At 44.0% G+C, this 16,010-nt stretch overlaps 1 protein-coding gene and 1 long non-coding RNA gene across 6 annotated transcripts in view; one reads left to right on the top strand and one right to left on the bottom strand.

The window, feature by feature from the left end:
* Positions 1–312: 312 nt before the first annotated feature.
* On the top strand, positions 313–4,036 carry LOC139789078 (uncharacterized). Its single transcript, XR_011723023.1, has 3 exons — positions 313–902; positions 1,564–1,651; positions 2,162–4,036. It is a non-coding gene; the product is annotated as an uncharacterized lncRNA (long non-coding RNA).
* The window catches only part of DIP2B (disco interacting protein 2 homolog B), a 64,735-nt gene continuing 51,052 nt past the window's right edge, over positions 2,328–16,010 (bottom strand). For all 5 annotated transcript variants that reach the window (XM_071729472.1, XM_071729473.1, XM_071729474.1 and 2 more), the window contains 16 exons: positions 15,306–15,507; positions 14,794–14,903; positions 14,582–14,662; positions 13,939–14,062; positions 12,908–13,029; positions 12,255–12,366; positions 11,661–11,770; positions 10,897–11,027; positions 10,153–10,321; positions 9,049–9,219; positions 8,630–8,691; positions 8,446–8,503; positions 7,816–7,890; positions 7,053–7,230; positions 6,756–6,879; positions 2,328–6,260 (listed from right to left, as the gene is read on the bottom strand). In XM_071729472.1, the coding sequence (XP_071585573.1) occupies positions 6,008–6,260; positions 6,756–6,879; positions 7,053–7,230; positions 7,816–7,890; positions 8,446–8,503; positions 8,630–8,691; positions 9,049–9,219; positions 10,153–10,321; positions 10,897–11,027; positions 11,661–11,770; positions 12,255–12,366; positions 12,908–13,029; positions 13,939–14,062; positions 14,582–14,662; positions 14,794–14,903; positions 15,306–15,507 (2,082 nt within the window). In that variant the 3' untranslated portion in view covers positions 2,328–6,007. The remainder of the gene's footprint in view (positions 6,261–6,755; positions 6,880–7,052; positions 7,231–7,815; positions 7,891–8,445; positions 8,504–8,629; positions 8,692–9,048; positions 9,220–10,152; positions 10,322–10,896; positions 11,028–11,660; positions 11,771–12,254; positions 12,367–12,907; positions 13,030–13,938; positions 14,063–14,581; positions 14,663–14,793; positions 14,904–15,305; positions 15,508–16,010) is intronic.

Raw genomic sequence — 16,010 nt, 5'->3', positions numbered from 1 at the left:
GCAGTGCCTGACCCTGTGCTGGGGACCTGGTAGCACCAGCACTGGGAGCCCCACAGAGACCTGGGGGCACAGTTCCAATGGTTCTGTGTTTCTGGGGCCATGGTTTTCCTTCAGACCAGTTTGGCATCTTCTGGAGGCTGCTCTGGGCACTGGGGCATCACCTTGGAGCTCTAAGGCTGTGCTGGGGATCCCTACAGAGGTTGGGTCTCTGGGATCCCCTAGGGATGTGTGGGGTGCTCTGTGGCTTTGCTGGGGACTCCAGAGGGCTCTGAGCTGCTGTGGGTTCTCCAGCATTCTTCCTGAGAGCTGCTTTGGTGTAAGCCATTCATCCATTCATTCCACTTTATAAAAATACTTAATTAGACCATTTAAATACAGTCTTATCCAATCCACGAATTAGATAAAATACAAGGAATTAACTAACTGCACCTAACGAGTATTCTGTTTAATACTCAAGCCCCAGTGCTGAGGTTTGATTTTTTTTCCTCACTAGGCTGCCACGCACTCACAGACCCGCAGCTGCTCTGCTAATTAGCGCCTGCTGATTACAACAGTCATTAAGGAAACCTGTTGCAACCTCTTAATTCGCAGCGTTGACCAAACAGCAATTACTGCTTGTGTTTCAAACACCCCAAATTACTCCGTTTCCCCTCCCCTCTCTCCCCACGATTCACGACACCCCCCCCCCCCCCCCCCCCCTTCCCACGCACCCACCCGAGCAGCGGCCGCAGCTCCGGACCCCGCAGCCGAACCGTGCGGACGCAGAACCGGGACGGCGGTAGCAGCACCAGAACGGACCCGGCGGGCGGTACGTCCGGGGCTCAGAAAGCCCTCACGGAGGAACACGGAGACCGGGACCTCCCGGACCGGCACCTCCGCGACCCCTAAGAGCGGCTCCTGAGGTACGAACAGACACTCCCGCTGTCCCAGAACCAGAACCACCCCTACGGTTCGGTCTGACGGGCCGGGACCGCTGGTGCGCGGCAGCCCCACGGCTTCCCGGAAATGCGCGTGGGTCCCGCGGAAGATGCGCTCAAAGAGGCGGCGGAGCGGCCGGAGAACATCGGCAGTGGGGCTGTGCTGGGCCTCCGGGGGTCGGGGCCGACACCCTGGGAGTGGATAAGCAATCCCGAACCCCGGAGCTCTCCCATTTTTTGCCAATTTCGGCTCCAAAATTCCCCGCAAACGGAGCCGCCTCCCAAACGCAAAGAGCTCGGTGGAAGAAGGGGCTCCCCTGCTCCTTTACTCCTGGCACACCCCAAGGGGCTGTAGGATGGGTGGGGGGTACCTGGGGGTCCATAACCCTCAGTCTGCTCTGGGGCTGTGCTGGGCTCAGGGCTCTGCAGTTCCTGCAGCTCTGGAGCTCTTTGGGTCACTTTTTGGAAGCATTCTGCAAGAATTTGGCAGCATTCTGCAAGAGCCTCTGGGTCAGCAATCTGTGCAGTCAGAACTTTCTTGCCCACCCCATTTTCTCCTCTTGGGAGTGTTGTGTGGGATGGTTTGAAGTTATAATGTGTTGTAATATTCTGGATATTTATTTTTTTTTTTTCCTTTTTTTCACAGGTTCTGAATAGGAGCCTGGTGACTGCAGGACTAAGGTAGGAGCATCCTCACCCCCTGCTGTGCCTTTCCTTGGTGACCATGGCTTCAGGTACCTTATTTCTGAAAAATAAGTGGAACCAGGTGTGGGGAAAGGCTGGGAATTGCAGGGAGGGGTTTGGAAGTTGGTGTAGGTGACACCTTTTGGTCAGGTGAAGAGACCAGGTCGGATTCCAACACGATGCTAATATCAGCTCCAGCATTTCAGTGTAGTTTCTGCTGTCTTTGGTGTCTTTTATTTGTCAGGTCTTGGGTAGGGTTCCATGGGAGGGTGAGGGCCAGCAGTTTTCAGTGGTCCCTCTTGGCATTTGGGAGCCAGGTCCCCCTTCTGTGGGATTTTGGAGCTGAAATTGGCAAAAATGGGAAAAAATTGGCCAAGGGGACGAACGGGTGAGGTTTAAGGTAGGATAAGTTGTAGGACCTGGCTCCCTAAAGCAGAGAGTGACCACCTAAAACTGAAATCTCAAATATTGGGACATTGATGTGAAATTGTATCAACCTCATTCTGGGTGAGTGAGCTCAGTTTTAACTGAATTCACAAGTCTTCTTCCTACTGCTGCAGGCACACGAGGCTTCACCTCTCCAGTTTTCTAAATTTCTATATCCAAGTGACAAGATATTTACAGGAATACTCAGAGGTTTCTCCATTTTGCCTGGCAAAAATGGTAATTTCTTCCTTAAACATAAAATCCTTTGGAGAAAGAGAAGATGAAGAACAAAGAGAGCAATCAGGCATCAATATTTATTAACACAAGACAAAGGAAACACAATCAATGCGTTAATGGAACACTGTCCAGCCAGATGTTAAATTTAAAAATGTATATCTAATCTAATTTTAAATAAATAAAAACTTTATACATAATTACATAATGCTGTAGTCTGAATTTGACAATGGTAAATAGGTTGACAGAAACTAAAAGAAATTGCATTTAGGGCTAAAATTCATCTCGTTTTTACAACCTTATTTTTAGGACAGTTAGTATGACAGATCTTAATTACATTTATTTAAATCAGAAATTCAGTGCAAATTTTAACATAACAGGACTTGAATTGCCTGTACCAACACACTTTGCTTAGGGAATAGTCATAAACAGTAAGACAAAAAAACTACTTTAGTTCAAAGCGTTAAGAATTCCTCGTTTTTAGGTTTCACTGTTAGCTTGGAATCTGATGGGACAACAGCAGGAATTAATTTGCCTTCTGAAACTGGCTAAAACTGCAAAGTCAAACTGGTGTGGAGAGTCTGCTGCTCAGGGTTGGTTCAGCAGCTGTGGAAAAGCTTCCAACCCTGAACCTGAAGACCCAACAAACACCAGCGGCCCTGCCAATTTCCTGAAGTGAAGGATCTGGGTTTGTTCTGGAATGAGTTGTTTGTATGGAATGAGACCAAGCAACCCCTTGGAAAGCAAAATGGTCCTCTGAGAGCCCTCCCACCACAACCACAGAACCCTCTGTCAGTTTGGAAGAACTGACCCCAGCCTCAAAGAGGCGAGCAATGAAAAATAGGTAGCACTTAGTGCTGTACAGTTAAGTTACCTCACAGGGATGTTGTAAGGATTTAGACAATATCCTCATCTACAGAGGAAGAAACTGAAGGAGTGAAGTGACCTGTGGAAGGCCTCGTGGCAAATCCTCAGCAGAGCTGGAGTTAGAAATGGGGTTTTTTTTCCAGATTCACAGCTCCCTGCTGCCTCCTCTCCAGCCCGTTGCTTCTCACTGTGCCAAACGTGGGCAAAAGCATTCAATGAAGTCAGAAGTGGCCAGGAGCTGTGTGGCTCTGGCCACCAAATGTTCTCTCATTCTATGGGCAGGACTGTAAACTTACAGTTCTCCAACACAGAGAAATGTAACATGCCAGAAAAAAAAAAAAAAAAGGATCAAGTGTACACAGTAAAATTGCAAGATAAAAACCTAAACCGTAAGAAGCTATCAATACCAAATAAAAAAACAAGAAAAAAAATTAAAACAATCCAGTATGTCACTCAAAAAATGCCATTTCAGAAAGTCAAGCTGCCAGATATTGGGAATCTTTGATCAAATCAATAGCTGTTTGCTTTTTATTTCTGAAAAATCATGAGTGAGAACAAAAGACAATCCCAGAACTGTACTTAAAATCCACTTCAGTGGACAGATGAAGCATTTATTGAAACAATTTCTCTAAAGCTCTGAGTAAGAAAAAGCTCAAGACCATCAGAATTTTTTTCTGAAATGGGCAGCAACAAAGTGAAGCTGTACTGCAAGTCACTTTGCTGTGCAAGAAGACATTAAAAAAAAAAAAAATTCAAGTGAAACAGAAGATACAACAAGGAGCCTTTGCTGGCTGAAAAGGGAGAACAACTTTTGTGCACTGTACACCCCAGGTTAAGTTGCAGCACCAACTGTATTGGTCACAGTCACACCCCTCACTTTGTGGCCAATTTGTTAAAACTAAATACAATAAAGATTTCATGCACAGGGATTTTAGGATGCACACCCTAAGGAAGCAGACAGTGTCCCTATTGCTACAGAACCACCCTGCACAGATGCAGGAAAAGAAATTGGTCAAAAATGTGCACCTGTAAACTGAGACATCTGCAAAGAACTCATGTCTAGACTTGCCACAACTTCCTGTCTCTAAAGCTATTCCCCTCCTCCAATATTTTTCAAAAATATCATTTGGAACTTATCTGAATTTTAATACTCTTCAGTGAAGAGCTAACAGAACACATCAGGAGTTTTTCAAGGGCAAAACTGAGGTTTGCTTACAGCTACACTGGATTCTGCTCTGATAACTACCACAGGATCTTCAGAATTTAGACTAGAAATCTTTTAAAAACTGCCTAAAGCTTTCAATGAGGTAATCTGGAACATTTTAACAACAAGTTTATTTACACTGTATACCAAATTTAACTCAACCCCCCCTGGTGCAGTATCTGCTACCAGCTCTCACTGCTTCCAAAATAATGTTTTCTAAACACCCATAGGAATTTAATTGTTCTGAAAAGATTATAGTAAGTATTAGATGAAAGAAAGGGAATCTGGAGTCAAAACTTAAAACACCATCTCTCCCTCAGTCTGGTGAGCAATTGCTTCCTAACAGCAAGAGCTCACACCACTGCTCTTAAGGCTTCTGTTTCTTTACATTTACTAATGTGAAAACTGACACAGTATTTATTTCAAAAGCTAAGATATTCATTTTCACAAAGTTATTTAACAGTGTGTTTGCCAGAACTGCTCTCTCTGGCTTTTGGGTCCCCTGTTAAAAATGGGATTCAACTTAAACCCCAGAATTATCAAATTCTGTCCAGTGAGTGCTTTGAGGAAAACTGGGTCTTGCCTCCCAGTTTACATTAAAGCCTATTTACACTATTTCTTGCTGAACCCAGGGGGAACTGAACAGAAAAATGACTGAATTGCACAAACTGTGACTTTTAACTGTTTGTCACTCTAAAGGGTTTCCTTTCTCCTTTGAACAAAAGGTGTCCCAGAGGCTGTCACTCAGGTGGCATCATTTCAGTCAAGACTTTTGGACCTGCACTGCATTTTCTACCTAATTCCATGTCACTATTTCAGTTCAGCCTCTTTCAGGAAGATGTGCCTTAAAGTCATAGGTTTCTACATGCTGTGACCCACTTCTGCCCAGCAATAGGAGATTATTTACTGAAATAAGAAAAGTTGTGGAAGATGTGTGTCTCTCACATTAGTTCTAACCAAATGTAATTAATTATGCTTAGTAACAAAAGTTACTTGTCCTCTAAAATTTCTACCTTCAGCTGTCATAGTTATCCAAGTTATTTTTCTGTCTAAGTGAATTATGTATAATAATATTTACATATTTAAAATATAGGCAAAAATTCTTTTTAAATTCAAGAAATATCTATATGAATAAGTAACTCTTAAGATTCCGTAAGTTATTGATTTGGTCATGGCACAATTTTAAATAAGTTGTGTGATTCCATGGGATGAATAGCTACAGTACAGATGCAAAGTACATTATATAGAAGGGAAATGCAGAACTCTGATGACCCTTTTCTTAATAGTTATTATCTTAACTAAATAAACCCTCCCCTTACAGAATCCTAAAACAGTATTAGATAAAAATACAAATATGTACAACAGATGAAAAAAGTAACACTACTGTAAAGGCCTTAGGAACTTTGTAGCTCACACACTTGTCAACTTTGCATTTTCTATAAAGCTAATATTTCAGTAAACTGTTACAAATGTTTTCCATTGCCCACCACGTTTCCTTTTGCCCCTCGGTACTTAATGGGATCTTAATACCACGGGATGAGATGAAGGGAACGTGGCAGCAATCTCAAACTTTAGATCAAGTATTAGTAATTTTCACCAGCTTCATATTTCTATAGCCACCCTTTGGCATTTAGTGGTCCTGCCAGGTTTCTGCCCATCACTTCCCCCACACAGGTTACATGTTATAGGCAACGTAGATGGGGTCTAACTGGTCAGCCAGGAAGCTGTCGCGGAGGTGCATTCGTTGTTTCTCTCCTCTGGAATTGATAGGAATAACTCCAGGATCCACCACCACCACCACTCCCACAATTAGGTAATGTTCTTCCAGGACCACGTTTGTAACCAGAGGAACTAAATCCAGGGCTTCCTGTTCACAGCCACACAGCTCCACAACAACCACGAGCAAGTTGGTCCACGTGAACACGGCGCTAAGATGGAAGATGAAGAAACAAAAAACAACAGAAAAAAAGTTATTTTCACAAAGATCCAAAGTTTACTATTTTTTATCCTTAGATGCAGTTTACCACCTGCTTTGGGCCACATCTCTAAGCAACCTGACTCCAAGACCTAGTCCTGATGTGTCAAAGACCAGTTCCAACACACTGCTGTACTACCGACTGTAACATAAGAACTAAAGTGCTGCTTTCCCTGACTCAAACAGAAATGGTTCTTTGCACCACAGAGCAGAAAATCATCCTTTCCATTTTGAACTAAGGCTGGTGAGAAAACGTTGAGTCTAGGTCAGCCCAGCATTATTTTGACCTACAGATGGGAAACAAGGTGTAAGATTTGCTGACAGTACCACAAAAAGGAATCTGAATTTGCCGTATGTGTTCTTTTCCCCATTACGTTCTGCATCCTGGCACCAACACTGCTACATTTCAGCTAGGTGAGGATTAATTAATTTTTTGCAGCTCTTTTACCATTCAGCAATGCTCCTGTGTGTTCGAGATACAGAGGTCTCAATGTCAATGGGGTGGTAACGCAGTCCCCTCAGCTCCAAAGTTTCATCCAGTGCTCCAACAACGTACAGTGCATCGTGGCGCTCTGGAGAGGTGGGAAATGAGGTGTGTGAGGACCATGAAAACAGACAATATCAGACAGTAAATGGCACTGAAGTAAACCCCAAAGTGTCTCTTTGTCTCTAGACATCTGGGTCAGGGCTTATTGGCTGTAGAAGATGAAACACTCCTCATTTAAAAGGCTGATTTCTGCCCTACCTCCGCTGGCAGCCGTCAGCTCCGTCCGACGAACAAACCCAAGGTACCCAGTCCGAGCCCAAAGTGTCTGAGCAGCATCACCAAAGCTCAAACGAGTGTTGAAATGATCAGCTTGAAGGGTTTCGTTGTCATAGATGGTGTAGTAGCCACTGGCTGTGTGTGGACTGTTCACCCAAATCTGTGCAGGGAGTGGAAAAGCAGTCACGTCCACACACGACCCACCCAGAGTACTGGACACTAAAATGCAGCAGATAATGGACTGGAACAATGTGCTCTTTTATCTAAGATTTTCCAGACCCCAAAATGTTTTGTATTTAACTCAAACGTCCAGATATCCTGTAGAATCTTAAAAATGCATCTTGAAGATCCCCTCATAACTGTAAGAATTACAGTAAAGAAACTGTAGATTTTTATAACGTGTGAAACACAAAAATTAATCACAAACTATCAACACACATCAAATTTATTTGTGTGCCATCAAGAAAAGGAATGCAAAATGTCAATGAGACTATTTAGAAGCCAGTTATGCAAGATTTAGAGTGGAATATGCCTTCCTTTCTAGTAGGCTTTCTTTCTCTTTTTCTTTAAACTTGACAGTAAGATAACACACCCAAATTCTGAGCACTCCAGCAATAATTCAACTTAAAAAGGCCTGAAAGCACTGACAAACTGTCACCCAGCAACTGGCATGACTGAACAGGGAGAATACAGCCCAAAAGCCCACAAGAGGAGAAGCTACCCAAATAGTGAAACCTCTGCTTACCTCCCCAAGGTGAGAATCTCCAAGAGGTCCTTTTGTCTCAGGATTAACAATGACTACTTTGACTCCAGGTAAAATCTAAAGAGCACAGGAGGGAATATGAATTATATTAATCATAGATGAATTACATTCAGGGACCAATGAAATACAATGGCTGCTCAGTTACTGCCAGAAAGGTGTAATTTCACCCAGAGAAATCACAAACAGCTCTAAAACATGCCAGGACATGTACACTGAAGGTATGAATGCATGTCATGACTCAAGAGCCACACAGCTAAGGGATTCTAAGCCTGCAAGATCTTGACTTTGCCAAATTCAATGCTAAAAACTACTGGGAAACATCTTTTTGTTAACACATTTGAAAGAGGGAATAAGAGCTACAGTAAATCTCAAATGCATGCAGATTCCCTGGATATGCCAGCATCCTGTGACAGATACTTTTGATGTGGTTTATTGTAAACAGAACCAACCCTCCCAATTGCAACAGCAAAGCATGCTCCTAAATCAACAGATACTTATAATAAAGTCCAACTGACTGTCACCTCATGCCATGCCACCAGACTCCCTTTCCTAGCTAGACACCTTGATCACCAGGGGCTTGTCCCATGTCCCTAGGTCACAACATGGAATTACCTTCCCAGATTCTGAAAGCAGCAGGCTTTGTGGAGCTCCCCTTTCCACCAGACGTACTCTAAAGGTAAAGAAAATATTGTCAGGCAAAAAATGGAGCTGGAATGTCCTGAGAGCTGAGATAGCTCAATACTTTTATGCCATTTTATAATCAGGTAGTCAATAAATTTAAGTAAGCTTACTGTACCTGTCATGTCTCAAGGATTTCAGATCTACATACACCGTGGTGGGATCAGGTCCAGATGTTCCCTGAAGAGTTAACATTTAAAAGAAAGAATTAATGTATTGACAGAAATCAGGGTAACTTCTGAGATGCACCTCTGGGGAGGGGGGAGCTGCTATGGAGACAGCCCAAGCAGCTGTCTTGGGGCAGTCGTGGGGCAACTAGTCATACCTTAGATGGAATTAAACAATTCTCTCATGTCATGTTTTATCTGTTTTTAGCATCTGTGATATGAGTTGAAAACAAGAGAAGCTGCTTAAATCTTGTGGCAGCTCCACTCCACAAAGCAGGTGTTGGCCAGACTAACACCACCAAAGTGTGTGTGGATCAGGAAGTTTCCTGATTTCAGAAGACAACTGGACCTGGAATTCACTCCTGTTTACCTGTAAACAGATTGCAACGTTGACTCTGGAGCCAAAGGTGGTGCTTACAGCACGAGAGGACAGGCCAATGTCTTTGAAGAGTTTGGAGAAGGAATGAGTGAGAGAAACTCGGGGCCGTTCCTCGGCAACGACCACGCAAGTCCGGACACAGGAGAGATTAATTCCTCGTGCCTGCAAAAACCACAGAGGAGTGCAAAGGACTGGAGGGTGTGTTAACTACCTCCCTGCACCAAGAGCTGACCCCTCAGAAGTGACATTGGCTTTTTCTCCCTTTTTCTCCCCTGGAAATTACTCAGGAAATGCGGGACAGATCCTGATTCTTGTGTCCAGGTTATTTCCTCTTTTTGGCTTCTATTTTTGTTTTAAATTTTGTCTGAGCCTAGAAATACTGCAAGAACAAAGTATGCATTAGCACTGCTTCTGCCTCTGCTACAGAACACAGCACCACGTGCTTCTGCAGTGCTCTGCAGCTAAGACTCCATCTGTTACTCACTATAGAGATGGAAACCAAACCAAGGGAGAGTAAAGTCATTTTCTGGGATCACACCGAGTCTTCAACAGAACTGGGACCAAAATCCATTATTATTCCTAGATATGAACACACTGGACACTTGTTTCAATCTGTGCATGATGCTGTTTCTGGTGACACAACCCAAAGCAGACATCTTCAGAACTCTACACCACCCCCACGACAAGTCTGATCCTCACCCTCATAGATGGGGTGCACTATTTCAGTAACCCCCATGCAAAAGTCACCACAAACATTAAACATCTCTCTTCAGCAGATCACCTGACATGTGCTTTACATCATGTGCTGGTCTGAGCCTTCACTGCAGACTGTTACATAAGCAATTCTTCTGCAGAGCATTCTGCTGCTGGCATCCTCAGGGTCTGCCCAGCAGTCTCTGACACTCACTGGCACTGTGCTACCTGCACCCCACTCAGTTTCAATTCCTTTAATTTCCTGGAGCTGCAAACATTTTTTGCTGCTTCTGCTTTTTGAGCAAGACTGGAGACTTGTGGAAGAGGAAAAGTGTTGTACTGAACAGTTGTATCACTTCACATTACTACCACAGTTTCCTTAATTCAGGAAAAATTTCTTACCTTTAACATTTCAACTTGGTTTCCAAGTCCCTTTGTGCACAGTTCCATGACTGAATAGGAACAGAAAGTGTCCCTTATTTTATACTGGCTGACAGTAGATAACCAGAGAAAAAGATTGGATTCCAGCTCCATAGGAGGAATTAAAATTGACTGGTGTCCAGAATACACACTGTGAAGAACATCAAGGAAGAAAACATTTTGTGTAGCATGTAGTTATCTTTAAAATATATATTTACTGTATTTTCATGTTACATTCCTGCCAGACCAAAAGCAGGCTGTGGGACTCTGTATCCAAAGCAAACTGATAATAGCTCCAATGTCCACCTTCTGCAGCAACATGGTTTGAAGAACACAACAAATAACAATTTATAAACAAAGAAATGTACACACACACTGTCAGAGTGAAGGAAGAGAACTGGCTCAACCACAGTTTGCAGAAGGAAAACTCCCTTACTGCAACATATAATCAAGGAAGAAAGGCAAGAGAAACATTCTGGAGCCAGTAATATTTGGCTGCACAAATATGCATAATCAAGATAGGATAACATCTTGCTCATCTGCAGCAAAAGGGAACATATTATTCTCAGTTCAAAGACAAAATCTTCCCTTATTGCAAATTATTCATTTTTTGGTAATGTCAACATAATCTCTCTGCAACTACAACAGATAAAGACGTGCACTGCCATTTCCCATTTATAACCAGCCAAGAGTTCATCTTTTCCATTTTCCCCTCAAAAGTTGTACCTGCAAAGGCACCAGAGCACAAAACCTAATCCACAGTAGGGGTCCAGACAAATTGCAATCTGCCGAGAGGAGTAGAGCTCACACTGGAGCTTGATTGCCCTGCAGAGGCCACTCACTGCTGCATGGGACATCTGCAACACAAGAGACAGAAAAACTGTGCTGAAATTCAAGGACAGCAGAACAGGACTTCACCAGTAGGTAAGAATAAAGCTAGGTTTGCCTTGCTAACACTTCCCCATAAAGTATGTTTCTTCTCCCTTTATCTTCCAAAGCAGAGGCAGAGGTCTGCAGAACACTAAACCAGAGAGGGACCAACAGCTATTGCTTAAAAGCTTCAGGCATCTCAGACTCTAAACACAGCTGATCATTAATGACAGTGGAAGGCTTTCATCCTTTAATTTCTTTCTTCCCTGTCAATTGCTTTCCTGTCCTGCTCTTGGTGAGGGAGAGCAGAAGCTCACAGCTACACTACTCACAGTGCTCATCCTCTCCTAAGAGGCAGCTCTCCAGTGGGACGCAGCAGCAGAACTCCTGATGCCCCCTGTCCTGACCTGCTTTCCTACACTTCAGAACTCATTCTCCAGCACAAAGTCTCACTGCACTGTCTGCAGCAAATCCATGGCTTTACTGGAAGAAAAGCATGGCCTTTGTTTAAGCTGCAAGAGACAGCTTGGGTGGAGGTCAAGGGGAGATGAGCTTCAGAATATCAGCCAAGGACAAGGCACCAAAATCCTTGTTTGTTTTCTAAAACCCTTTTACTGTACCTTTACTCCTGTGAGCATGCCTGTTGTGGAAACACTAAAATCTAGATATGCCAACATTTCAGGTGTAGGTGGCTTGTAGATCTGAGACAGTCGCTTCCTGGGCAAGTCATCTGCACAAGAAAGGAGCACACGGGGTTAATTTCTGATTACTGAACTGGTACTTGAAAGGAGAACACAATTTTCAAAAAGGCCAAGATACCTTCTTTTAATTCTCTTAGCTTTCTATTAATTAGCTTTCTATTAATTCTCTTTCCAAAAGAGACAGAGTAGTTTCTGACCAGACCCTTTCCAAACTTTCTATTTAAGAAATTATTTATCCTCATGAAAAGGGAGACCAACTCATGCCTGTCTGAAGGAAACTAAGAGTTATCTGCAGCATGGCTCTTTTCAGAAAAACTGTTTTCTATGTGTAGCTTAACAAATGAAAAGAGATGTCAGTAAAAAAGGTCAGACATAGCTTATATCTTGGATTGTTTTTCTAAATATTCAAACAAATTCTTAAGAGCCATCCAGTTATCATCTAAACTGGAGGACAGTTCTTTTGGAAGTCAACACCACAAAACTTCAGGAAGTCTTTCAGGCCATGGACCACACCTGTGTCAATGATGGTTGGCCAGGTTTTCACATCCACAGCAGCAGCTGCCTCTCTGGATTTCAGGAGCCTCATTAAGGTCTGCGTTGTGAGAATACAAGCAGCTTTGCTGACCTAAAAGATAAAAACCTACTGTAAAAAAAGAAGGGCAAGATCATGCCCCAGTGGCACTGCCATTGCAAGATTTTTAGCACATGTAGCCACCTTCCCCCAGCAAACCTGCATTAATTTATTTGGGTTTTGCCACACTCCTCTCTACTCTTCTTTCACTAAAACCCTAAACACAGACTAAAATGCCAGTAAGCACATCAAGACCTTTATTAGAGCAGGGGAGAACTTTACACTGTCCACACCTAGCTTTGTCCCCATGGCTGTAACAGGGAGGTATTCTTCCCTGCTTACTGGACCTGGGATGTAACTACCAGCAGGAGTTGGCCAGCAGTCAGGAGCCAGTGTGCAATTTGTGCTCACATCACATCAGCATCTCGCAGGAACCACCTGTTCCAGAGCAGTTCCTTTTTTTCACGTAAGAAGAAGTGGTTCTCTCTTGCATTTTCTAAACTCAAATTCTGTCTCTCATTTCTAAGATGTGCTTGGGTCCCTGCTGGCATGCAAAGACCCCAGGAGCTGGGGCAGCTCTGGCTCTGGTACTCACTTCCACGATCATTCGCACAGTGGGCAGAGTAGCAGTGAGGCTCTGAGCATGAGGAGGTCTCACGGTGACAGGGATGCAGCCAGCATACAAACACCCATAGAAGGCTGAGATCAGCTCAATGCCTGCAAGGACACAAGAGGCTGTGCTGTAGGACACTGGGGGATGGAGCCCCTGGTGGACACCAGCCTTTCCCCCAAGGAATTGTTCTCCACATCTGGGTTATTAGTTTCCCACTGGGAGGAACACACACACTGCTCAGGAGATGTGCAACATGAGCAGCCCAAACACTGAGGGCAGTGCCACAAGGAAGCTGAGAAAGCTTGGGATAGGAGGTGGAGAAGACTGACCCCAAAGAAAACCATATCCTTCTTAGAGGAAAATGATGTTCCTGGTGTCAAATGACTCAAAAGTCAGAGCAGAATCCTCTGGCAGGGCAAGGACACCCACCAGGGACCACCCAGAGCACCTCTCACTAGCAGTGAGTATCTTACACATGCCAAGTGATAAAGTTGTGTGCCACCAGCCCAGCAGGCAGACTGCCCTTCCCACAGCTCCCAGCCCACCCCTGTGGAAAAAGCATCCAGCAGTCTCCTGGGAAAACCTCTTTTCTGCACAGCTGAAGGTGATGGCACCAAGAAGCCACCCTTCCAGTTCTCACAGCAAACCACATGCTCTTCCTGCTGGATGAAAAGCTGACTTCAGACAAATGAGATCTGAATTAACCTCTGGTTGGGTGCTGAAATTCTCCAGCACATGCAGTGTGGTCACAAGTCTCTAATAACTGGGCAGTGAACATACCATACCAGAGGATTTTGACAACCTAAGAAGACTTTGAAGTTTTTCTTCTAAACATCATGACACAGCAAGATATATCCAGGAGTGAGAAGGTAATAACTGGCTTTTCCAAAACTCTACCTAAACTGTCATTCTTTCCATGATCCCTCCTGTATTTCCAGATTTCCATGAGATTTTAAAGGAAGACCATGCAGCAGTTCCAGAGTGGGATTCAGTCACTATGAAAACTTACTTACCAGGAGGATAAAGAAGCACCACATTGTCTCCTGCATTGAGATGTCCTTTGTCACACAGAACTGATGCAATTCTCTCTGCTTTTTTGTGCAACTGAAGGCAGGTGGCTGTGCACACAGTGGTTCCCTGGAAAGGAGACAAAAATGCTCTAAACAAAGGCTGGCACAACACATGTGGCAGTAAAATGGCTGCTGCAAAGAAAAACAAACAAACAAACTTGCTTGCTAGCATCAATCTATAGCTACTGGTTATCTATACCTAGAGGCTGCTGGCATTCAGTGAGCCATTTATCCACTACATTATCAAAAAGAGATGGAGTTAGATCTGCTCTAGAAACTTCTACCTTCCAGGGAGTCAGTTCAGGTCTTCTTGCACCAGAACCTTGCCAGAATATACTCAACAGGGAAACACCATTAAATGATACAGGAACCAGTGGGACCTACAAACATGCTCAGTTTTAAAATGAAGCATTGACCTGTGACAGTCATTTAAATGAAGTGACCTACAGGTTCAGAGGTTGAAGTTACACATCTAGGGGCAAAATCCAACTGGAGTGGGCAAAAGATTTAAAGCACAGTCTCAAACTTGAGCTGAATAACATGCTGTGGACCTCAGAAACCCCCAACAACTCAGCACTGACTGTACCTTGGCATTTAATAACAGGAAAAGTGGGTGGTCAGGAGTTGCTTGGGCTCTCCACTGCAAGACCTCTGTCAGGAACTGGTGCTGAAACAAAGAGGCAGTAATTAAACACCAGTGCTTCTACTTGAGAGGCAAGTACTTAAGTCCACTTTTTGCTTGCTCAGGTGCAGGGTAAATTCTTTTCTCATTCTCTAGCTGGGACAATCCTGATTTACCTTTTTAACTAAATCATTGTCTTCTATTTGACCAAGGTCTCTTCCAGAGGCTTGAGCAATACGTTTCCCAGCAACCAGGTTCCCCACCATCACAGAGGCAGGGCCAACACCTGTTGATAAAGAACAGTCAGACAAAACCTGTACTTTCAGTGCCAAGAGGAAGGAGCTGGCCTAGAGCTGCAGTCTGCAGAGCAGAGGTGCAAAGATTTTCTGCAGGATCCTGGGTATGGATGCAAGAAAAGAGGTAATGAAACCTCACTGACAGAGTTCAGAAGGCACTGCCAGGCTCCTGCTGATTAGTAGAGAGAATCCTAATGACTCCAATGGTAAGAATCTAAATTGCTGACTGGCCCATGCAAAGAAAAGCCCCAATCACCCCAGCCACAGGCCACCAGACAAGCTCTGGTCCCCAGCAAGTGGGACACTCCATGCCAGAGGCATCACACAGCTTCCTAAGGCTGAGAGCATGAACTTCAGCTTGCTACCATGAAACATGAAAGGGTTTGTGTTACCTGGTTGTTTCTGCCTGGGTTTTGGCAAGTTTGTCACACAGGTGTGTGGGCACATGAGGATGTTACACGGGTGCAGAGAGCCCTCCAGAAAGTGCTGTTTGGTTTGTGAGATATGGATCCCTCCCAGTGGAGTTTTTGGCAATGTATTGGCTGGCACAAGAGCAAGGCAATATACACCCACTTGGTGAATGCTGTCAATTGCCTAGAGAAAGGAAAGATGGTCATGTGAATTCATGTGAGACAGCTTCTTGTTTCTGGCTGCACTGATATACTGCAAGACAAAAACTTTATAAGGTACTGGGGAGCAAGTCAGTCACTGCCATGGAATGGAAATTCCACCACTAACACCACTGAGCCCTATCCTGAGAGTTAAGTGCCTGTTAGCATCTCTGCCTTTATAGTTCATTTCATATACAAGAAACACATTTTTAAATCTTTCATGACCAAAATCCCAAAATATACACAGCTGCTCAATGAACCATGCTCCTGATCTCAGGATTTTATCCATCTGTCTCCTCTGAACCATCACACTCTCTTCCTTTTTGTTCACCTCAGCATTCAGGCATCTAATACATTATTCAAACCACCAGGTACTTTCCTGATTTTTCTCCCCAGCTTGTACACTTCACAACCTGAAACATCACTCCCAAGAATGACATACAGGCTGTGCAGGCAGCTCTCAAAGTATCTGCTACTTATTCTACT

Source organism: Heliangelus exortis, chromosome 31 (assembly GCF_036169615.1).
Source record: "Heliangelus exortis chromosome 31, bHelExo1.hap1, whole genome shotgun sequence".
Lineage (NCBI taxonomy): Eukaryota > Metazoa > Chordata > Aves > Apodiformes > Trochilidae > Heliangelus > Heliangelus exortis.
Note: the sequence above shows the minus strand (reverse complement) of the source record. Positions and strands in the feature narration are given on the sequence as shown.